The sequence below is a fragment of the Xyrauchen texanus genome, chromosome 48, assembly GCF_025860055.1.
Source record: "Xyrauchen texanus isolate HMW12.3.18 chromosome 48, RBS_HiC_50CHRs, whole genome shotgun sequence".
Classification (NCBI taxonomy): Eukaryota; Metazoa; Chordata; class Actinopteri; order Cypriniformes; family Catostomidae; genus Xyrauchen; species Xyrauchen texanus.
In genome coordinates, this window is record NC_068323.1 from 10,181,837 (window position 1) to 10,207,082 (window position 25,246).

At 37.0% G+C, this 25,246-nt stretch overlaps 1 protein-coding gene across 1 annotated transcript in view; it reads right to left on the bottom strand.

Moving 5' to 3' along the window:
• LOC127639695 (contactin-associated protein-like 5) overlaps positions 1-25,246 on the bottom strand; it is a 73,998-nt gene that overhangs the window by 20,955 nt on the left and 27,797 nt on the right. Inside the window, exons 5-12 of the mRNA XM_052121856.1 lie at positions 23,613-23,816; positions 20,800-20,984; positions 20,277-20,420; positions 10,725-10,989; positions 9,465-9,608; positions 9,023-9,194; positions 3,311-3,417; positions 1,241-1,360 (exon numbers count right to left, since the gene is read on the bottom strand). Of these exons, the coding sequence (XP_051977816.1) occupies positions 1,241-1,360; positions 3,311-3,417; positions 9,023-9,194; positions 9,465-9,608; positions 10,725-10,989; positions 20,277-20,420; positions 20,800-20,984; positions 23,613-23,816 (1,341 nt within the window). The remainder of the gene's footprint in view (positions 1-1,240; positions 1,361-3,310; positions 3,418-9,022; positions 9,195-9,464; positions 9,609-10,724; positions 10,990-20,276; positions 20,421-20,799; positions 20,985-23,612; positions 23,817-25,246) is intronic.

The following is a 25,246-nucleotide window of genomic DNA, read 5'->3' on the forward strand; positions in this document are numbered from 1 at the left end:
GTGAATTAAACAAAGTGAGGTCATCTAGTCACCATACAACTGTTTGAAACATTTATCGTTGCATACTCCAAACAATATACAGTTCTATAATAGTAAGCAACATGGAGTATATACTACACATTATGCAGTATTTTCCCATTCCAATCAGAGCCTAGCATGTTTTTATCCATACTCTCATTTTCAAAGTTGATCTTTTGCGAAATTCAAAGTACAAAAGCAGAACCCACACCACTGTGTTCCTCCTCCCTTCATTCAATGACAAAAAGTGAGCTGTAATCCAGATAATAGCGTACAAAAACCTGAACGAGAGAGAGAGCGCAACTTCAATTAGCTTTAAAAATAAAGCCGCGTGGCAAGTTTCTTCCAAACCAGCACTAAGGCCATTCTTCGCGACACCTCTGACGTGAGCTCTCATTTATCCTGCAAACACCACACCAGGGGGTTGTGTTTTCTCAGCTAGTTGGCACTTAAGCCTGTGTGTGCCAGGCGTACTCTAATTTACATTTCCTGCTGCATTTCTAATTAATGTTGGCCAATGTCAATGGCACTCAATTCTAGTGGATCAAAATGCTTTATCGCAATTCTGCAGGAGATGGGTAATATTTTATGGAGAAAGCATGGTGTATTACAGTCCAGCAAAATGGACCCCACCCTGGTTTCTATGGACAGGATTGTCATTCTCCACCCAGGGACCCAAAAAGCCCTGGGACACAGTGCAACATCCATCAGCGATTGGACTAGTTCAGGTTCTGATTAATGACTCCATCTTAATGTGGACTCAAACAGATTTCCCCTGGCCATATTTTCCCTTCAACAACTCAACAACTCTGTGCTATAAAGTACTCCCAAAACACAGATAATCAGGAAATATAGGCTAGAAAGAAATTTTGATCAAATATACGGCAGTGAATCTGCAAAATAAAAACCTTGCATCTTCAATTTCATTTTCTTTTATTTCCTTCCAAATGTATGTCTGTGAATCTTAATGTACTGCACATATATAATGCATTTTGTAAAAACCGTTTTAAAAGGTTCTATTTAATAATTTGTAATTAAGTACTTCTGTTGGCACAATATTTGGAGTAGTTTTTAATCAATAAAAGTATGTAACTTGTGAAGGAAAGAAAAGACAAAAAACAAAACAAAAACTGCATATATTTATGTCTCTATTTTTATCCCACACCTCCATTATTAAAGTTAATGTTAATGCTTAGTTTTTGTTTTCCCTCAGAGGTCTTACCAGTTATGTTGCAGTAGACGATGATGGATTTGAGTGGTCCGCTTCCATCAGGATCGACTGAGAAAAAGCCTGAGGCACTACCTGTGAGCCGATGAGCCTCGCAGGAGGGTTCAAAGATGGCTGATCAGAAAACAGCAACACAAATGTCAAATTAGTTCATGTTCAGCTTCATCAAACAAAATAAGTGCTTGTTTGCTGTATGTAGGGAAGATACTTATTGGTTTGCTTTGTATTGTATTTTCTAACCAAAATGAACACTGCAAAAATATTTTTCTAGATTTTTTAGTAAAAATACATATTTTACTGAGATATTAAGACATTTTATTTGATCTTAAAGTCTGGTTTGTGGTTGTTTGTATATTCTTAGCGCATTAGTAAATTTATTTACTTTCTTATTTTAAGCATAAAATTAACTAAACAATACTCATAATGGAGAAAATAACAGAAACAAGAATCTTAAAACCGGCCACTAATATTAACACTAGAATTACCAAAACTGTACTAGAAATGAATGAAAACACACAAAAGAACTTGGGAGCCCCAATCACCTCTGACATTTGAGAAAAGGCCAAAGAGTATTGGTGAGTGGAATTTGCATGTCACTTCTCTCTGACATACGGGTATATAAGGAGACGGCTTGCATCCACTTATTCAGGTTTGTGCTGAGGAGCCAAGTCAGAGTCCCTGAATTCGCCTGCCGCAGGGTGCTGGGGGAGGAAAGACATCCAGGTTTCGTCGGTCCCGGAAACTCATGTGGACTAAAAAGTGCACAATATCCCCTCAGGGAGGGGAAAGGCGCTGAGTGCAAGCGGTATACCCAGCCAGCTGCCCGCATATTTACCTGTTCATACCTGCTATCACACAGGACGAAACTGGCTCAACCCAGAGATTTTAAAATCTTGCAGAGGTGTTGGGTGTCGCCCAGCCTGCTGCTCTACAGATGTCTGTAAGAGAGGGGTCATTCGCCAGGGCCCAGGAGGATGCCACACTCCTAGTGGAGTGTGCTCGTACTCCCAGGAGGCACAGCGTGCCCTGGGTCTGGTATGCCATAGCAAAGGCATCCACAATCCAGTGGACAATCCTCTGTTTGGAGATTCCTTTCCCTTCTGCTGTTCCACAAAATAGACCAAGAGCTGCTCAGAGCATCTGAAGCTCTCTGTGTGGTCCAAGTAACACGCAAGGTGCGTACCGGACACAGCAAAGACAAGGCCTAGGAGGATTCAACCTGATGCGTCTACCGCATCGTGGTGTGCTGGTATGGCGGCTATTTTAAGGTGGAGGGTGACAGCCACCCCTCCAACCTCTCCTGCAAGAAGGAAAGCACTGACCTGACTGCGCATCTCAGGGGCATTCTCTGCACTTATCTGTACAAGAAAGGAGAACCCGCTGTAAATGCGGCATGTATCTAACAACCTTTTAAACACTCGTAGGGGTGAATGGAATGCCAGTGGATTAGCTTTCAACACTGATCGGCCCCCGAAGAACAAATCTGAATGAGTGGATGCAAGCAGTCTCCTTTCATACCCATATATCCAGGGGAGTTGCATGCAAATTCCACTCGCCAATACTCATTGGCCTTTTCTCAAATATCAGAGGTGATCAGGGCTCCCAAGTTTGACCCCTTGAGTCACTACATCGACACAACATGAAGTGAGTGACAGATTATGGAACTTGAAAAGCCATATGCTCAGACACAACCACAACACAAAGAAAAGCACACGACAGGATCATTACACTAACACAGCTTAAAGAGTTTTATGCATAAAACAAGAAAAAAACATTTAGTAACATTTACAGCATTAGTATAACAAGTATTAGTATAACAAGTATATTTCTCATACAGTCATTTTAATTTTCCCCTCAGCTTTTCTCTTGCTTCCACAAACTTGTTAATTAGTATTACAAATATAAAAAAACAGAAGAAAAAAAAATCTAGTTTGTTCTTCATTAATCAAAAAACCAGTCAAAGTCAAAAGTTTGTAGCTACATAAAAAGTAAACTTTGTTCTCATTATCATTGTTGTTTGTGCCAATGTTTTAATTGCGATCACTTTTGTTCTTGTCTACTCACAGTTATGACAAGTTGCTCCCGTATACCCGGTTCCAGAGCAGTCACAGAAGAAGGTGCTCCAAGACTGTGAACATTCCCCATCATGCTCGCAGTAGCTAGGAAGACATCTGCAGGGAAAATAAGATTACAGGGGTATGGCAAATGCATTACCGAATTACACAAATCCTGCAAATGACACACTGAGACATAAGGTACAATACCGAGCGGTAATGCATTTCGTGCTTGGGGGAATTTGATGTGAGGACGTGGCATCAATCAATAACCAAAAGTGACTGTTAGAAAAAAGATGTGCGAGACTGAAAGCTCACGAAGGACGCATCAATTTTGCAACAGACTGAATGCACACTCATGGATGTGAACGGTAGACAAGCGCTGAAGGATTGCAATTGTGATGAAGTCAAGAACTCAATTCACGCTCTCTCTGCGAGATTTTATTATCAAACAGGTATATAGCGACAATCAGTGACTGTTGAAATTATTGACTACTTTGTACATTCGGCATTTGGTATATTAACAATCTAAATTTCTCATAACTGATGGGGTATTTACAGTTTGACCGCTATTATCATCAGTAAACAATCTACACAACATGATAAATTACGTAACTCATAAAAAAACATTTAACAAATCCTTAAAGGCAATTACAAATGACTTCAAAAGGATCTTGCTCTGAAATTTATGTTTTTCTGAAAGACAACAATAAACAAGTGTTTTCATGCTTTGAAAATGAGAAACAATTTAATGCAAAACATATGCTAAATACCTGTGTGTAAAAATGGCAATTAAAACTGCAACACGGTTGCACTCCCTTGTTACAATATAATCCAACAAAACCATCTGGGTATGTACTTAGCTGTAAAATGATGACCTCTTTTGATGTACCTCTCTGCCGGCGAAACATTAAAGACTCTGAAAGGTGTGTTAATGTTGTAATAGTTTCTATCACTCCATGAAATGTAATAATTGAATCAACTAATCAAATGCTGTACCAAATATTAATACCTGCAGATGTGCGGAAAAAAGGACTTTAAAGAACAGTCCAATACAAGACTGCTACTTTGATTAATATAGCAGGGAGTGTGGGAGAACAAACGATCAGTATAATGAGACGACGAAAACACAGCTGTCAGACTCCATCTCGACAGAAATAACTCATCTCCACTTAGCATGTCATGAGGGAAGCGAGCAGAGAAATGACAACCTTCTCGCCTCATGGGCCACGGGATTGCAGCCATATCTGTAGCTCAGCAGAGGCTGATTTTGAACTGTTGCAAGCTGATCTTAGTGCTAACAGGCATTCCACATTGCAAGATGAAACTGATCTGAAGAGAAAGGCCTAAAATACATTTAAATTCTTCTCTAATTGTGCAATTTCAATGACGTTAAGCACAACAGCACAAAGGCCATTCTTTGGAAAAAGGTGCATGGTACAGAAAGGTTCCAAGAAAGGTGTTATGAATGGTGGAATATCTAAAGTGCTGTGTTGAGAATTTTCATATAGCCAACATTCAATGTGACTAAAGACAAAATTAAGTGGCCTTTTAAAAAGTCGCCACCACAATGCTAAAGTGCCCTGGGTGATTGCCAGGAGGCAGTAGCATTTGTAGCTTGTTTGGTGCCCTTGGCAAAACCCACTTCAACACCCCCCCCCCCCCCCAAAGTTGTTGACCTTGACCAAAGTTGGGCGGGGGGTCGCCGCCTGTCCAATGTCACCAATGGCACCCATGCCTAAATCCGGCACTACCAGGAGGTTGCAAGGGTTTCCCAGATGTTGCTTGCTTGCCAAATTCAAAAAAGCATAACTTTAAAGGCAAAAGTATACTTTGGTTTTCCATGTGCCAGTACATCTCGCAAACCCATGGGTGCATTTGACGCATGTGCACTATGACAGGTTTGTTATAATGTTTTGGTACAGTAAAAGGCAGGCACATGCACCAACGATGCTCAAAGATGCGGGCTGTCCCAGTGTCTAGAAAAAATAGGTTGCACGTGGACGGTCCACTCGCATTGCGCTGATGAATAAATTGGCAACTGACATGCAGAAAAATGAAGTATGCTTTGAACGTAACGATGGGTACCTATTCGCTATATCTCTCTCTCTCTGTCTTGCTCTATCTCAGTCTCGTTTCACTCTATACTTAATTCTGCAAAGCACCTGATTAACAGCAGGGCATTGCGGATAAAAATTATTCACATGTCTGTATCACAGAGGATAGCAACATTTTCGGCCACAAACCTCCTCCTCCCTGCGGGCGCTATTCAGGGCAACAGGAGGAGGGATGTTGGCAGGAGCCATGGCTTCTTGGCCCAGTGGCCTCTTTCCAAATCTCTATTGATCTGCCTGGATGTATCAAATTGCACTCAGCTGGCAAGGACAAGGACTTAGGGTCTAGCTATAGGTTAGACAGAATGATAAAGAGATGAAGGAAGCTGAAAAAAACCAAGATATAGAGCGATAAAGAAATATAGCTAGAGTGTCTAAGGTAAGGTACACTAGACTAGCTCTCCATTAATGATTTAGGATGGTGATCAAAGGTCATCACAAAGGAGTGCCCCTTCTTAGGACTTTGGCACTTATTCTAGAGGACAGCCAAAATCCGTAACTGCCTCAGTTATCTTGATTTACTATGGCTGATAAGCTTTACCGAACCGAAGACAGAGGCACACTTTCTTCAGCCTTGGTACACAAACCGTGGCTTGCAAGCCTCATGAAGCTCTTTAATGTCATTGTTGCGGCTCAAAATCACACTTTTTCTTCAAAATTGTTCTTTAACAAGTTTTGGCTTACATCTTGACAGCCATAAAGAAGTTCAGTAGCATTTCAAGTCACATCATAAAGACATGTCTCAAAGAAGGCATGTACTTATGTTGAGCAAGTGCAAAACCCCCAAAATCTACTTGCCATGCAGCCTCTTTATCATGCTGCAATTAATACTCTGGCAGAATTTATAAAGAAACACACAGCAAATATTATTTCCTTGTGCATTATGAATATTCAGTGTAGGTATGTACGAAGTTGAACCCCACGTGAAATTCTTGTTGGGAAATAACTTTGCCACCGGATGTTCATCAGGCAAAATTCACGATTGTGTGAATTTTCTATTCAAATGATGTTATTTCACCCATTGAATTTTGCAAATGTAAATGTGACAGAGCCTCTACTTTGGCTGCTCCCTAATGAACAATCAGAATAAACACAGTTTCATACAGTTGTCAGATGTTAGGATAACCAGTTAGCTGCGAACTACGTTGGCTAGCAGAAATTTTTATTAACACAGAGGTGAAGAAATCAACATTCAAAAGAGTTTTGAAACTTGTTCACTATAAAGTATGAAGAAATGTATGTTTATCAGTTGTGGTCATTCTTTAAAATGTGGCTCTTGCAAACAAAATAAATTTGCTTTTCAACAGGTTAAGATTTAGTACTACTACTCGACAAAAAGCATAAGCTAATGAAAAGACGCCTTAAATCTAAATGTACCAAGTATGTTTTAATTCAACTGAGACTGCCATATGGGTCACTGCAGTTTATTTTGGACCATTAAACTTGTCAAGACAGATTTTACCAGATTTGATTCTTAAGTGGTCAAAAGGGCACCTCAAATATAATTTGACAAGGATGCATCAGACTGAGTTGGTCATGGAACCGTGCCTGGAACTGCAGTTTTCCCCTGGACTTTTCACAGCGTGTTGGCAGATCTAAACTCACAATTCATCCCCACGCCGGCCTCGCCAGCAGTCATTTGCACAGGTGCCAGGTCTGAGCATTTGCTCAGTGAACAATCCGCAGTACGTTGCCAGAAAGTCCTGCAGAGACGAGATTGATGCGGAGAAAAATTGCCCTCTCTTTCTCCCTCTCTCTTTCTGTTTCCCTGGCTAGATTCTATAACACTCTTAAAGAATGGCCAACTTTCTTTATTTCTAGCTTACTCTTCTCTAATGCTCTTATGCCTTCCTTCCTTCTTCCTTCCTTCCTTACACCAACTATCTTTTCCCAAGTCTATCTGTCAGTGGATCCCCAGCTTTCTGACGGACAGGCAGCAGCAAGTGAGACAAGGGAAATTCAATTCCAGTACATGTACAATCAGCACTGGTGACCCCCAGGGATGTGTGCTCTCCCCACTAATCTTCTCCCTGTATACCAATGACTGCACAACCAAGGACCCCTCTGTCAAGCTCTTGAAGCTTGCAGATGACACTACTGTCATGGCCTCATCCAAGATGACGATGAGTCTGCATACAGAAGGGAGGTTGAACGAATGGCTCACTGGTGCCGTCAAAACAGCCTGGAGCTGAACATGTTGAAAACAGTGGAGATTATAGTGGACACCCCAACATTGACCCCGCTCACCATTCTAAACAGCACTGTGGCAGCAGTGGAGTCATTCAGGTTACTGGGCACTACCATCTCACAGGAGTGGGAGACCCACATTGACTCCATTAAGAAAAAGACCCAGCAGAGGTTGTATTTCCTTCAACAGCTGAGGAAGTTCAACCTGCCACAGGTGCTGCTGATACAGTTCTACTTAGCAGTCATTGAGTCTGTTTTCTGCACTTCATTAACTGTCTGATTTGGTTCAGCTATAAAATCAGACATCAGAAGACTACAAAGGACAGTTCGGATTGCTGAGAGGATTACTGGTTGCCCCCTGCCCTTCCTTCTAGAACTGTACACTTCCAGAATGAGGAAAAGGGCTGGAAAAATCAGTCTGGACCCCACTTACGAAGCCCAAAACCTTTTTGAACTGTTGCTTTCTGGACGCCGCTACAGAGCACTGAGCAGCAGAACCATCAGGCACAGGAACAGTTTTTACCCTCAGGCTATCCATCCCATACAATAAAGTTCATTCTGATTCTCTTTCTTTTCTTTCTTTCTTTCTTTCTTTCTTTCTTTCTTTCTTTCTAGCTTTTCTAGCTTTTCTCTATCGCTTTTATCCTAACCTGTCTATCTCTTACTCTCGCTCTCTCGGTCACTCTCCCTCATCTTTATTCCACTGTGTTTATCTCCCACTCGTGTGTGCATGTGTGCTGTAAAGTAGACCGCGGAAAACAGGCCAGGAGACTGAGGGACAGAGGATAATGGGGAAACTGTCTCATCTGCTCATTCCCTCTATCCATTCAAATTTGTCATTATATCGTTCCCGGTGCAAGAAACAGTGTTGAGCGCTGTGGTGTCATGAGAACACACATACAACATGCATTGTAGTAAGACAGAGTGATACATTAACCACACTGCACAAACATAGATGCAAATACCACCTTTAAAAGCAGCTTTCTTTTTCAACAGTAACCAAAATCTCACTTTCACCAGCTTGCTAATTACTTCTAATTTGCTACAATCTTCCAAACACTGAACAAAAGTGTAACAAAGGTTGAGTCCTTGTCGGATGCTTGTGCTATTCAAAATGTTGCCCCTGGCTTTTGCACTCACTCAGAGTATAATAGTTTTAAACAAATTTGAGCTGTGTGAGGCTTGTTTTATTCACATAAACATTGCTGTAAACATCAGCCCTCTTTGGCAAGATACAAAAGATTATTTCACACATTCATAAATTAATGCAAAAAAAGGTGAAGGCCAATTTACTTGCTAAACACCAGCATGAATTTTAACACAACACTAATCTCTTATTTTGAGTGAATTGCAATTATTTAAAAATGCACTTGTCCTTTTCATATGATAAAGACTAACAAATACCTGTACAACAATTATACCTGTCACGAATGCCACAGATGTCAAACTGGAGCTTGCTGTAGTTTCCAAGCAGGCCTTGCTGCACCAGGTAAAAGTTGATTGGCTGGTTGTTAATCACAATAGAGCGTATACATCCTTGATAGGCCAGCGTTGGATTCCGACATCCTTGATTGGCTAATATTGGTGGACAACCTGTTAAAATGTTTACAAAGGACATTAATTGGAAATTCCTTTGCAGTTTAACAGACTTAAATTGATAGAAACAGAAATAAACTACTGGGAACATTATAACATAATGTTTTACGGTCAAATATAGATTAGAACACAATGCCAGTGAAAGAAAGGTGCAAATAGTGGTTTAGCTGCCCACACAATTCTGTTTTACATAAGCTATCTTCATCACCTTCCATCATTGGCTTTTCACACGCATACTTTTAATTACTGCATATACTAACATCCTACCTCCAATCAACACACTCTTCCCAGGCTGTGCCGTCTCTTTCAGCTGCATGGTCGACGGTAGTTCGTCGTCTACCGAAAGGGACACCTGCAGTCCACCCATGCTAACGGACACGGTGTGCCACTGGCCATCACTCAGTGCCTGACCTGGCAGAGGAAGACACAGAGCAATGTTACAACTAAAACGCTGCATATTAATCATGGCGAATGATTGACAGATCTGGGGTTTACGCGCTGGAGCTCAACAAGTTAATCTGCATATGCCAGCTCGGTAGAGAATCCTCCATTCCCCTTGAGAGGGACGTGCAGAGATTCGGTTTTGCGTCTGCAATGGCAGCCTGCCAGGCAAACTGCATTCAAAATTCAGTTGACAAACGAGTGTTTAACAACTAAAAATCCTGTTTAAATTCTCTGTAAATGCTTTTAAGGGGAATGTGAGCACATGAACATTGGTTTTGTTTGTCTTTTTATGGAGATGAAGAAAAACAGAACATTGTATATATCCTTGGGGGTTCTTATTGTGAGCCAATTACAATTACTGTGCATTCATACTGTTGCACAGAAACTAATTTTTTTAATTCAAAGTTTTTGTTTACTAGCAAAAATATTGAGTATTATTAAAATACTTCAAACATGATAAGTTTACTTGAGAATCAAAATTTGAATTCACAAACATTCTCTTGGCTCATTTGAACATTCCATCAGTTTAAGTCTATGGGATCTTTCAATGTCTGCTAAGGGAAAACCGTAAGTCTGATCAGTTAGAAAAGACAAAGCAACCCAGGTCAGAACAATCCAAAGGTCTGTGCCAAATTTGGTGAATATAGTTTAAAAGCTATTGGAAAGGTTGCATTCAGAATTTGGGCCTTGGTTTAGGGATTTTGAAAAACCCTAAACCAAGTCTGTAGAATAACAGCATGCTGGCATTTTGCACTATTTCTAGGTCACAAATCAAATGTAAGCCCTTTTGTGACATCAACCATGTTAACTTCTTTCTTGCTTCCATCGATGCACACAAGATGCTCTTTGGAAAACTCTCAAATCATGCTGGATAACATGATCATCAGGTTAAGTTCATGCTGACAATAAAGCAAAAGGGTGACATCCCAAATAGAAATTCCAAAATTCATGTTTTCAATTCAACTTTTCACTCAAATTGCTATGCTAATAACATAATTTGTAGCAATTGCAAAATAGAAGCATTTCCACAACTGGTCTCACACTTTTAGACCCCACTTTAATATTTTTACCACCATATCTCACCAATGACAATGTCCGAGCTTTGTAGAGGTGATCTGTGGTGTGTAAGTCTAAGTTGCCCGTGAACAAGTAGCACGAGAAGTCTCTCAGTCTCTCTCCTCAGCCTGGTGGAAAGTAACATAGCTTCCCTGTTCCACGTTCGGAACTGAAATGTCACTGACAGTTGTTCCCTGGCACCATCCGCAGGAAGAGAAAGGAAACTGCTGCTAGAGCTCAAGAAGGTAGCGGACACCAGCTGTGGCTCTGAGCAGGTAAAGGTCACGTTTCCCTGAAATGACAAGATATGGGTTGGAGGGCTGTTTGCATAAATTCAGATTCTTATGTTAAATTATTTCATTAAATGTTTTACTTTTTACATTATATCAACTGCATTAAGAAACCCGCTTACACTGCAAAAAATGATTTTCAAGTATTTTTGTCTTGTTTTCCAGTAAAAATATCTAAACATTTCTAAAATATGATTTATTTACTTGACAAGCAAACTGGCATGAGATGCCAGTCTTATTTTGAGAGAATTTAGTGAGATTTATGCTTAAAACAAGGAACAATTATTTGCAATGGGGTAAGAAAAATCAACTTAATTCAAAGGGAAAACAAGTTTATTTTTCGTACCCCATTGGCAGAAGTCTAAAGTTCACAAAATTTGTCAGATATCTTTTAAAACAAGATGTCTTATACCATTTTGCTCGACAAATATATCAAGTTTTACAGGAAAACAGGACAAAAATACTTGTCTTAAAAATATATATTTTTGCAGTGTACAATCTAAAACAGCTTACAATCAATAAGTGAGAAAAATTAAATGAAAATTTGAAATGTTATCAAATGTGAAATTTTGAAAAATTAGAAATTTTTCATTTTTTAAAGAAACTGTTCTCCCCAGAAATACAAATTCTGTCATTATTTAATTAGCCTTATGTGTCTCCAATCCCACATCACTCCAAAAAAATTTTTTTTTAATTAATATTTTTGTCTTGTTATCCAGTAAAAACATCTTGAAACATTTTCAGCATCTAATGTCATTATTAACATTTGTTTCTTAGATTTAGTTGCATAATCAATATGATTTAGTGTTCGTTGTACATGATCATACAATGCCAGTTTGATCTAAGTTCATTATTGTTGGTTTTATATCAGCAAGTCTGGTTGCAGTTATTGATGTAAATAGCTTTCGATCTACATTTAACAAAGATATAGGTCTATAAGATGAACTTTGTGTGGGTCTTTCCCGTCTTTTGGTATTATGGTTATAATGGACGTCTATGGCCACTCAACCTTTTCTAAAATCCAGTTAAAAATCTCACTCAATATTGGGAACCACAATTTATTAAATTATTTATTAAATTAATTCGTAAATCCATCATTACCTGGACATTTTTCAGTTGTACTTTTTTTTTCCCCTTTTATTATACAAACAAAGATTGGGATAGTATTTACATGTAACAAATACAAAATAACCAAGGCAAACAAACATACAGACCAACGGCCAACATGACAAGTCTATCTCCTGTATGTATATGTATATATCTATATATATCTGTGTGTGTGTGTGTGTGTGTGTGTGTGTGTGCTCGTATGTAAGCGTATCCGGGTGATGGGGTGGAAGCACATAAACAAAAGAACATCTAACAATAATAAAAACAACAAATAATAATGACAATAATAATAAACTCAATTAATTAAGAATGGGGCCCCCAGGGGGCGAGGAAGAGGGCAAATAATAATAATAGTAGTAGTAGTAGTAGTAGTTATAATAATAATATTCATATTACATTATTATAAGACTGCCTCTGAGCCGTCCGTGGCTAGGTCATAAGTTAGTCCCCCGCCCATTTCCTGCCACAACACACTGTCAGGGAGAGATGACATGGGGCACAAGGCCCATACCCCTTTCCCCCCATCCCCCATGACATTGCCTACATGCCTGTGTTGTTGTTTTTGTTCTCTTCCCCTGTCCTTCTCCTCCTTTTCTCCTTTCTCACTCCCCCCCTCCAATAGGTGTGTATGTGTCAATTAGTGTGTGATGCATTAAATAAACCAAAAAAGAGGCATGCAGCATAGAACCAGCCCGGGGCAAAGCCCAGGCCACCACACACATGCCACGCTTACCCTGTGTTGTTGTATTCTCTTTTTAACTTTTTTCTCTTTTTCTCCCTTCCCCTTTCTCCTTTTTCTGATGCATTTCTTGTTAAACTCTTAATATATGTGTATGTATCTCAGCTAATATGTGATGCATTAAAAAAAAAAAAAAAAGAAGAAATGCAGAACAAGCCAAAGACAAGAAAATGTAAATGGAGGTGTATCACATATGTCTATTTGTTTTTTGTTTATTTTTTTAAATGCTAATATTTTTAGTGATTTTGCACTATTATCATAGTATTTCTGTCTAGTATACATTAACATCTTCTCAATTTCTAATATTGCTATTTTATCTAAGGCCTTCCTTACCTCCCATTTTATAGATTTTTGAGTATCTATTACTTCATCCATAACCAACTTAAAATCTCCCTTCATAACCATTATTCCTTTAACCTCCTTTACAAACAATAATAAAATATATGTTTAAAAACAAACATTTTCCCATGCATTAGGGTTGTATACATTAATTATGAGTCATTAATTGTCCTTCTAATTCTCCTCTCACTACATCTCTTCCCTCCTTTTCTGTTTGACTAAATTCACTCTTAAAGATCAAATGTTTCTTAACCAATATTTGTACTCCTCTTTTTGCTTATGTAAATGATGATGTGAATACTTGAGCTGCAACTAACTTTTCAAATTGTATATGTTCATCTTTATTTAAATGTGTTTCTTGTAATACAAAAAAAATCACATTTATCTCTATTAAGTTTCTGAAGTAACTTCTTTCTTTTTTTGGAGTTATTTAAACCATTTGTGTTTAAAGTTATTATTCTAAGTCCCACTTTTTTTACGCAATACTGATGTTTATATCATTATAAAGAGATATATTAAACTCTCTCACCTCATCAAATTCCTCCCTCATAATTACAGTCTCACATATACAAAAAATAAACGGACTCCAAACTTGTGCATAAACAAAACAGAATTACATACATTCACCCTTAACAACAGAATTCCAACTGTGGCATCCTTCACAAGTTTGTCTAATATTGTCCAAATTTCCTTTGATTTTGGACAAAGGGGTCCCCAAATTCCCAATGTATTAGTTCCCCTGTAACAAACAGTAAAAATAATTTCTCTTTCCTCCCCTTTTAAGACATTATTACAAAACAAAAAAGAGAGAAAATGGAGAGAGAAAGAGAAAAAAACATAGTACTACTAAAAATAATAATAAATAAAATATATAAGAAAAAGTAATAATAATAATAATAATCAATAAACAAAACATTCCTTCCCTCCTTCCTCTCCCCTCAATCCTTCTTTGGAGTTATTTAATCATTAACCCGAGATTAGCAAGTTTCTCTAACTTAAACTTTTGTATTGAAATAATTTCATTATTTTATTCCTCAAAAAAGAAAATACATTCGTAAATACCAGGTTTAAGGGCCAATTTAAACTTTGTAACCCTTATTAAATTATAGACGTTTCATTCCACTCCTTACTTCCCCAACATAATTCAAATGAAATCAGTACCTTATTTATTTTTATCACTCATTTTCTCTCTCCAAGGCATTTAGAAAGTACTCCCACTCATCTGAATTTTCCTGACGAGTCCATTGAATTTGAGTCGTCCTGTGGTCTCCAACGATCGTTGTAGTTCCTGCACCCTTTCGTTTGTTCTTTCAATCTCCTCTGGGAAACATTTGTTGTGTTTCTTAACATCTGTCTGAGTGCTGTCATAAGTCTGTTGGCCTTCCTTCCAAAATATTTTCAGAAAAAAGTGGGATAGAAAGTGGGATGTTTTCTTGAAGGTTTTGGCGCATCCATCTAAATGAACTCGGATTTTTGCTGAGAAATCCTGATCGAAGGATACTCTATTCCCCTCGTAAGGTACCTCTCTCTTCGCCCTTGCAGCCTGCAAAACTCGTTGCTTCAAGTTCCATGTCAAAAATCTGACCACAATGGATCTTGGTTGTGAACTTTTGTTGGGGAATTTCCTCGATGAGATGTGGTGCGCTTGTACTATGCTCAGCTGTTCTGTGATCCCACAGGCCTCTTTCAAAAGTCTTTCATCAAATCCCACAATGTCGGTTCCCTCGCTTCCTTCTTTGATCTGGTAGATCCGTATATTATTTTGCAGAGATTTATTTTCTAAATAATCAGTCCTTTCCCGCAGCATTCTGTTTTGGTGTAGAAGGAAACAGGCCCCATTTCCAGTAGCCATTGCTCCAACACCTTATCCTTGAGTAATCATGCTAAATTGCTAATTTGGTACTAGAAAATAACTTGCCATTATATCAAACACAGTTGAAAGCTGTTTGATTTTTTAAATGAAGCTTAACGTTGTCTTTGTGTTTGTTTTTGAGTTGCCACAGTATGCAATAGACTGACATGTCTTAAGGTAAAAATTTTGTCAAAAATGGCAAAAAAGGAACAACTTTCTCTAGAGACTCTTCAGTCAATCATTGTTTTGAGGAATGAAGGCATGAATACAATGCTTGAAATTGCCAAAGAACTGAAGATTTCATACAAAGGTGTAACTACAGTCTCAAAGACAAAGAACAACTGACTCTAACAAGGACAGAAAGAGATGTGGAAGTCCAGATGTACAACTAAACAAGAGGATAAGTACATCAGAGTCTCTAGTTTGAGAAATAGACGTCTCTCATGTCCTCCGCTGACCGCTTTATTGAATTCTACCCGCTAAACACCAGTTTCATGTACAACAGTAAAGAAAAGACTCAGGGGGTCTTATGGGACGAATTACAAAGAAAAAGACACTTTTGAAAAAGAAAAACAAAAAGAAATGTTTAGAGTGGGCAAAGAAACACAGACATTGAACAACAGATAATTGGAAAAGAGTGTTATGTATCTTAACCCCATTGAGCTTTTGTGGGATCAGCTAGACTGTAAGGTGCGTGAGAAGTGTCCAACAAGACAGTCACATCTATGGCAAGTGCTGCAGGAAGTGTGGGGTGAAAGGTCACCTGAATATCTGGACAAACTGACAGCTGCTATGTCAAGTATCTACAAAGCTGTCATTGCTGCACATGGAGGAAGTTTTGATGAGAACTCTTTGAAGTAGTTTAAAAAAAAAATAATTCAAATTGTAATAGTTATTTTTCATGTTATTAATGTCCTGATTGTGACAGTTGTGATCAGTTGAATGCCACTTTGCCAATTTACATAAGAAATAACATACTGCAGTTCTCAAATCTCATTCTCCATTTCACATATTCGAACTGGCACAATCGCGTTTAGTGACAAAATTCACTAGAAAAAATAAAAGCATTTAAGTTTGGAACAAAATGACGGTGAGTAAATAATGATCGAATTTTCTTTTTGGGTGAATACAAACATCCCCTCTACTAACCTAAACACAAACACATGCAGAATACAGCATGTTTATCTGACAGCTTTTACCCGCAGGCGAGCAGACAGACCGACCAGGGAATCGATAGTGAAGTCAAATGTCAGGGCTTCAATAACTGCAGGTCTCCAAGGAAACAAACAGGGGTCTGCTTTTAGACCAACAGTCCAATAGATGTCGACTGTATAGTGGATAATTCATTGATCCATGTTTCTGTGCAGTCTCAGACAGCAAACTGTTACAGAACTGGCCTGACTGGCTCCAGACCAGCAGACCACAGCATGGAGACCATTGGATGGAAAGAACGTTTGTGTATTCTAAAGGAAGAAGGTGGCAGACCGCTCATAGGAAAGGGTGAGCTAGATAAATGCAATGCAATAAAATCCCAAATGCCACAGAAACCCAAGGATGCATCCCAAACATCCTTGGTCATATCAAACCAATTAGGATACACTTAGTTTAATCTCACGGATATAAAAATGTTGCAGACTTCCTGACCTTAGTAATCCCAGGCACAGTGTATCCGACACTGCAAATCTGATATTACAAAGTCCCACTATGATCGCGCAGTTCCACAAGAGACTCCAGACTTCATTGCCTAGACCTAATTGGGCTCCAAATGCCCCTTAGGAGCCTGTATCTTTGCCTTGCTAAAAAACTACTGCATAATTGAGAGGGAGAGAGAGGTAGGGATAGATGGTTAGAGAGAAAGCTGGTGTCTGCCGGGAAATTCTCAGAGGGTGGCCTGGACTAAGTAGGACTCGGGCCTCTCCGTCATTAGTACTGAACTCCCTCCCGGTCCATTATAAAACGCAATATCCAGCATGTGGCCATATTAATGGTAGGAGTGATTAGCTGTGCACTGGTGTAGTCCACAGCTCTGATATGACTGAGGACTACAAGCCATTTCCCATGATCACAGTGGGTATCGGGTGGTAACAATATCAGAGCGGAACAGTGAGATCTCGCAACGTTAATTGATTGAGAAATGATTGTAAAACCACAGTCATTATTATTGGTTTACGTTTAAGTGCTCTAAAAATAAAAAAACAAACTGCTTTGAAAATGTGCTTGAAAACTGAATTGATTTAATGTGTATTTATGTTTAAATGTTCACATTACAAAAAATGCTTTAAAATATGTTTCAAAGCTAAAGTTCCGAAAAACTACAATTATTTAGTTTTATCATTATTTATAATTTCAATCATAATATTATAATATACTGTAATATAATGAATTGAGTAAAACTTTGAGTGAAGTATATTCATGTCATTTTAAAATGTTCAATAAAACATAATTTTATATGTTTTTTAAGTGATTTGAATTATGGGGACACTAGAAATGTTCTCATAAACCACATTTATAGCATATTACCCTTGTAATTACCAGTTTATAACCTATAAAAAATTCCTCATACACCACTCACGAACATGCATGCACACACACACACACACACACACACACACACACACACACACACACACACACATACACACACATATGGTATACATTAAAGTTTAATTTTATCATTATTAAGATTTTGTGTCATTATTTTTATGATAATTAGAAAAATTTTCCCAACAAATTCTTGCAACTGTACTAAAATCTACTCATCTAATTTCAATACAGGCTTTGTAGTGCTTAAAAGATAATTTTTAACTTTTTAGCTAAACATACTTCAAATAATTGGGTGAAACTCACTGCGTAAATTCTTATCATATTTGAAATAACTAAATAAATGAAATCATTTTTACATAGAAAATCATGCATGTTTTTTGGCAAAATTTAGATTTTGTGCTATTACACTTATATTTATCATAGACTGAATCTTAAATATATAATCAGAAATATATCCAGGCCAATATATATATATATATATATATATATATATATATATATATATATATATATATATATATATATATATATATATATACACACACACACTGGAGCCCAAAAGTTTGGAATAATGTAAAAATTTTGCTCTTATGGAAAGAAATTGGTACTTTTATTCACCAAAGTGGCATTCAACTGATCACAATATATAGTCAGGACAACAAAAATATCAAAAATTACTATTAAAATTTGAAAAAAAATGTCAGAACTTCTTAAACTACTTCAAAGTTTTCTCATTAAAAAAATCCTCCACGACAATGGTGGAGTAGTTTTTTTGCAGATCCTTAACATTCTAGCTGTCAGTTTGTCCAGATACTCAGGTGACATTTCACCCAACACTTCCTGTAGCACTTATAGATGTGTCTGTCTTGTCGGGCACTTCTCAAACACCTTACAGTCTAGCTGATCACCCAAAAGCTCAATGGGGTTAAGATCCATAACACTCTTTTCCAATTATCTGTTGTTCTAGTGTCTGTGTTTCTTTACTCACTCTAACCTTTTCTTTTTGTTTTTCTGTTTCAAAAGTGTCTTTTTCTTTGCAATTCTTCCCATAAGGCCTCCTGAGTCTTTTCTTTACTGTTGCACATGAAACTGGTGTTGAGCGGGTAGAATTCAATGAAGCTGTCAGCGGAGGACATGAGAGGCGTCTATTTCTCAAACTAGAGACTCTGATGTACTTATCCTCTTGTTTAGTTGCACATCTGGCCTTCCACATCTCTTTCTGTCCTTGTTAGAGGCAGTTGCTTTGTCTTTGAAGACTGTAGTTACACCTTTGTATGAAATCTTCAGTTCTTTGGCAATTTCAAGCATTGTATTGCCTTCATTCCTCATAACAATGATTGACTGAAGAGTCTCTAGAGAAAGTTGTTTCTTTTTTGCCATTTTTGACCAAATTTTGACCTTAAGACATGTCAGTCTATTGCATATTGTGGCAACTCAAAAACAAACACAAAGACAATGTTAAATTAAGCTGTTATGTAGTTCAATTCAATGTAAGTGAATATTGGCCAGACCTTTAAAGCTCCAAAAAGCACATAAATGCATCATAAGGGTAATCCATAAGATTCCAGTGGTTTCGTCAATGTCTTCTGAACATATCAAATTGTTTTTTTAGTGAGAATAGACAAAATTATAACTCCTTTTTCAATTTCCATGAAGGTCACTTTACTTTTACTCAAGTATGACAAATGGATACTTTATACAACACTGATAAATATATAGTATGTACTGAATATTGTGCAGTGTTTGAATTATCTGTATGTATGAGAACATTGAGAAAATAACCCGGATGACCTACAACACATTTTTATAACCTATAACAGAGTACAATGAACAGAATACCGTGTCCCATAATTCCTTAATGTGCCTTGTAGTTGTATTTTTAGGCATTACGGTTGCAGGGAAATATGCTTAAATGTCATGAAAATAATATCACAGAATTCTTAAAAATTCAAAATCCTAAAACAGACACAGTTTTCTTCAAGCAAAACCAAATTCCTTATTTATATTTTTTTATTTAGGGGTGAAATATGACTTGGACATGTTCTGGACAAATTCAGTGAAATGTACGCAATTGTATACTGTATATTTTATCTAAATATATCAATAAATCCTAATCAATTTGAAATAATATGGACATTTGTACATCACATCTCTGCTGTAGTCAGGTAATCAGAAATCTGTCTTTATGCAAACACATCCCTCATTAAAATCCCTCTTTCATTTAAAAATGACTGTAATTTAGTGCCCAGCTCTTTCGTGTGGTACCACATCCTTTTATGAGGTATTTGTCAACTGATCATTTATGAGGAGTAATGCAAGTCCCGAGCAGCTCTAGGAGACTGATTGCCCACCTTGTAAAAGATATTTTAATGACACAGCTTTCAGCTCGGTGGGAATAATGTGGACAAAACCACAATTCACTCTCTTAAAAAGCTCCCTCGTGGAGCCAGAGTGTACTGGCCATTGCTTAAAGAAATAGTAACACTGTTGGATCAGCTGCATTTTGCTCCCTTCTGGAGCAGAAACAGTTCTTGAAAATGAATGAGAATGAAAATATAAATCTACATATACTGTATATAATATGAATTCATCAAGGCTTGTGGTCGTTTTTGCATACAGTATTTAACACGTATTATGGCCTGGACAATAACAATAATGAATGAATGAGATTATTCAAAATATGTGCATGTGATAACCATCCTCACCACACTGTAGATTTGAGGTTTGCGTCGTTTCGCTAGGTCGATGATGTTGACTCCATTGTAATAAAGGTTCTCCATACATCCATGGAAGTTTTTCCTCAGGAACGTGCCTGGTTTTCCAGGAAGAGGGATGCCTCCAAAGCTGAGCTTTGTGAAATGAATGGGGAAAAACAACGATGGAGAGGTTTTAAAATGGGAAATGTGTCTTTTTCATTTGTGATTGTGATTCTGCGCAGTCTTCTGTAAGTACTGTAGTAAGCTTGTATTCAATCTGGAACATCGGCTGTATGTTAAGCGTAACAGACACATTACTATGCAATCTGAGACAGAATCTACAATCGTTTTTTGCAATTTGTTCCAGTATTCTTTGACAAAATCTGTGCAATTCTACGCTTTGGATTTAAACATGGAAAAAGAGTTAAACTGAGTGCAGGGTACTACATTATTAATTAAATTGGAAAATAATTATACATAACAGTATCATAATAAAAATGTCCTACCTAAATTACCGTTCTCACATTCTCACCTCATAATCGACTTCCAGTGAATCATCCAGTCCACCCGTCCTCACATGTCTGGTTAGTCTGTCGACGGTGAATTTGATCTGTTTGTTAAATCGCTCGATCAGAACAGAGTGCCAGTGCTGGTCATCCAGTAGACTACCCAGAAAAACCGAAACATGACCTCTACTAAGGTGTGTCTTAGCGTCGTCTGGAGAGAAAAATGAGGAGAGGAAATGACCCAAATAAAAACTAAATGAAATTGCTGTTGGATACGTTTAGCATCATCTCATCCTCAGTTCCCCCTTTGCACAACCATTTTTTTTTTTTTAAGTCTTTTTGTTTCTTGTTTACTTGTGTTGCATTATGAATTGCATTCTGTCACAATGCGATGATTCGATTATATTTCCCATTACGTTTTTGCATAAAAAATACTCTCATTATCATAATGCTAAATATATTATATATATATATATATATATATATATATATATATATATATATATATATATATATATATATATATATATATATATAATGTAAATATAATGTATTTATAAATCATGAGGTATTTGTTTTTGTTTTATTTAAACTATTATTTTTTTGTTTCAATATTTTCTATTACAAGTAATACACAATAAATGTATTACTGTAATTGTTGTAATATAATGATTGACCCTTATGCACTGTTCATCATTATATCACTTTCCAATGGTTCCTGTGACCAGAAACAATAAATGTGTATTGTTTTTTTTAATTGTTGTAAAAAAAAAAAATGTAACAACTCTAAATTCAATCATGTAAAACACTAAAGTTGTGCATGTTGTCATGTTGTCTGGGTATTTAGATATTTTTATACTAATTTATTTACCAATATGAAATTGACATTTTTATTAATATTTTCTCAAGTGCTGAACCAATCCTCATAAATTATTTACCATTTGAAAGCTTAAAGTCTCAAGAATCAAACTGTGCTGTCCATTTTTAAAATATATATAAAAACAAGATGAAATTACAAGTATAAACACTAGATGGCTGCAGAGATCTACAGTACTTATTCATCCCTGATTGAAGAGAAGATGATTTAGCGAAGTTTAGCATTTTGTTAGATTGTTTTTATGTTATTGTGTGTGTGTGTGTGTGTGTGTGTGTGTGTGTGTGTGTGTGTGTGTGTGTGTGTTCAGCATTGTAGATGTGTTATGGTCCCACCAATTGATTTTGGTGTGTGTGTGTTCTGCATTGTCGCTGATTTATTGATGTTTTTGACCAAACAAAAAAAGGTTCTGTTTATAGACAGACAAGTTCAGTTTTGTAGGTGTGTAAGTTTGTGTGAGTGTGTATGTGTGTGTGCGTGTATTTATCACTTTGTTGGGACCAAATGTCCCCATAAGGATAGTTTGACCTTGTGGGGACATTTTGTCAGTCTCCATGACGAAAACAGCTTATAAATCATACTAAATGATGTTTTTTGAAAATGTAAAAATGCAGAAAGTTTTCTGTGAGGGTTAGGTTTAGGGGTAGGGTTAGGTTTAGGGGTAGGGTTAGGTTTAGGGGATAGAATATATAGTTTGTACTGTATAAAAACCATCATGTCTATGGAAAGTCCCCATAATACATGGAAACCCAACATTTATGTGTGTGTGTGTGTGTGTGTGTGTGTGTGTGTGTGTGTGTGTGTGTGTGTGTGTGTGTGTGTGTGTGTATGTGTGTATATGTGTGTGTTTTGCATTCTTGATGTTTGGTAGGTTTTTTCCTGTATTGTGGCTGTTTTTAGATTTTATATAATAAAAATACAATCTCAGATTTTTTGTGTTTCCCATTCATTTCCTATGGCGGTCACTTTTGACCGGGAACGGTACAAGTGTAACTTTTTTTTTTCTACCACTTGGACTGATCGAATCAACTTATTTGTGTGTGTTCAGATATCAAATGGATGAAAAATCACCAAGTCTCGTACCCATCAAATAAGGAAACTAGTTTTACAGAAGAAACTAAAGAGATTTTGGTCAAAAATGACCGAAAAGTGCATGAGCGTTAAATCTAATGAGAATCACCATTGATACTGATGAGAATTATGAAAGCATTACTGTAATGTGTCTGGACACATAACAGTAATTTGGGGGGGGGATGTAGACATTCTTATTGCTTTCAGAGAAAAACGGAATGAAACTGAACAGAGAAAAACATTGTCTTGGTAAACAACATTTTAAGTAAACCAGCTCTGTGTAGCTCTTAACAATCAGAGCTTACCATACTCTTAGAATACCAAACAACTTCCATCTGACTGCTGATGCTAATTGAACACAAGGCTTGGGATGCGCTGGGACTCTTCATAAGAATTCCGTGACAGCTCGCACACTTATATGTGATTACAGTGCAGATTCTGCCACTTAATCAACTCTTCACTTTACAACCGTCTCTCATGTGATTACGATAAGACGCCGCGAATGTGTCAGCGAACATTTCCTCTTAGTGCAATGACAGAAGTGCTCCAGAAATGAGGAATAACCGAAACACTTTTGCGTAACGGTAAATATCTGCTCTTTCATATCTCAAGGAAACATAACGGAGTTCTCAGTTGTATCTCTGTTTGTTTGAGCATTCCGACATGCCCGACATGACTCAACCAATTGCATCAGTTTGGTGTGGGACTATCTGTATTTCCACCAATCGCAGGCTTGAGGTGTGTTTGGGAACCATGATTTCAGCAATTCCATTTGGTGATACTAGTGGAGCTAAAATTACACATTTCAATTTTAAATACAATAAGTTTAGAATATTCTAGTGATGTTTATGAAGCAGTATAACACTACAATGAAGTTATAGAAGTTTTACTCACCCAGGTTGATATGCAGAGCCAGTCTGCCCTTGTGTAGCTCCAGTGTGATGTAATCGCCCCTTTGACTCTCTCCGTGCACGAGCACCCCTTCCGCACGCTGACTCTTAAACTGCAGCGAGATGACGTCTTTCACCGTACTTGTTGACTTTTGATTAAACCGGTACAGCAGAGAGCTTCTGCCATTGAAGTCTGCCACATCTGACTCTGAGCGCAGAAACACCAAGTGAGATAAGAGGAACATTAAACTTGATTAAAATATCTTTGAAAATAGGAAACATATGAATAAACCAAATATGAATCTATATAATGATTACACGCATTGTGTTAAAAGAGCAAAATTAACTTTTTAAATATGAATAAATAGTAATCTATATTATGATGTGAGAAATTAAACAGCAAAATTAACTTTATGCAAATGTATTTTTGAATGGTAAAATATGAGTAAAACACATATAATGATCATAAGCACTAAAAGAGCAAAAAAAAAAAAAATATTTACTTCATTAAAAATGTCTTTGAGAATAAGAAAAATATTAATTAACCAAATATAAATATTTATAATGACATAAACACTTATTTACTTTATTAAAAATGTTCTTGAGTATAGGAAAAACATGATTAAACCAAATGTAAATCTGATAATAATAATAATAATAATAATAATAATAATAATAATCTGATTCTGATAATAAACACCAAGTGAGATAAAAGAGCATAGCTAACAATAAATGACTTATTAATTATCAATGAATGCTTTAATCAACAATAATAATCTTTTTTCGCTATCTGAAACTTTTTTCGGCTTTTATATCCAAGGTTATGAGGGAAAGATAATATTTAGAATTTTCTGATTTTTCTTTCTTTCTCGGGCTGCCCAATTTTAAAGACGGAAACTTGTACCAAAGAAACAGAGCAAATTCCACCCTGAGTGGTAAAATTCAAAAATATGCATTTTGACCCAGACACAGAGGTTAGACACGGCATTGCTCTTTCTTTCTCCATCTCTCTTCGCCGGATGTAGTGGGTGCATAACCATGCTGAGCGAGAGAGACTGAGGCTAACGAGCCATGACAAGCAAAGCCGCGCAAAGAGCCATCAGCTGAATATTGAACTTACAACGAGGGTCCAAGAAACATCAGCAAACATAGTGAAGCTGAGGTAGATATAGTGAGGAAGATTAGAGAACAATGTGTTCGGTTTTAATTTTAATCGAAAATGTTTTAAGTTGCAGTCTTTAAGACACATCGAGTGTCAATATGGAACTTTAGCAAAAATGTAACTTAATTTTAAAGGCTGTTTATCTAAAACTTATACACTGCCAAAAAATAAATAAATAAATAACTTAAAGGATTATATCAGGTTCCACACAAGTTAAGATCAAACAAAAGCATTTGTGGCTTACTGTTGATTACCCAAAAATATATTATAGTAAAGTCTTCAAATCTATGAAATAACATAAATAGAATTATGGGAATTATGTTGTGACTAAACAAAATCCCAAATAATTCAAAACTGTACCTTCACCAACTTCTTGGGGTATCACGCTGGGATGCTCTTTAATCAGTATTGAAGGAGTTCCCATCTATGTTCAATATTAAAAATTGTTATTAAATGTAAGTTTTGTAGTGAAATAA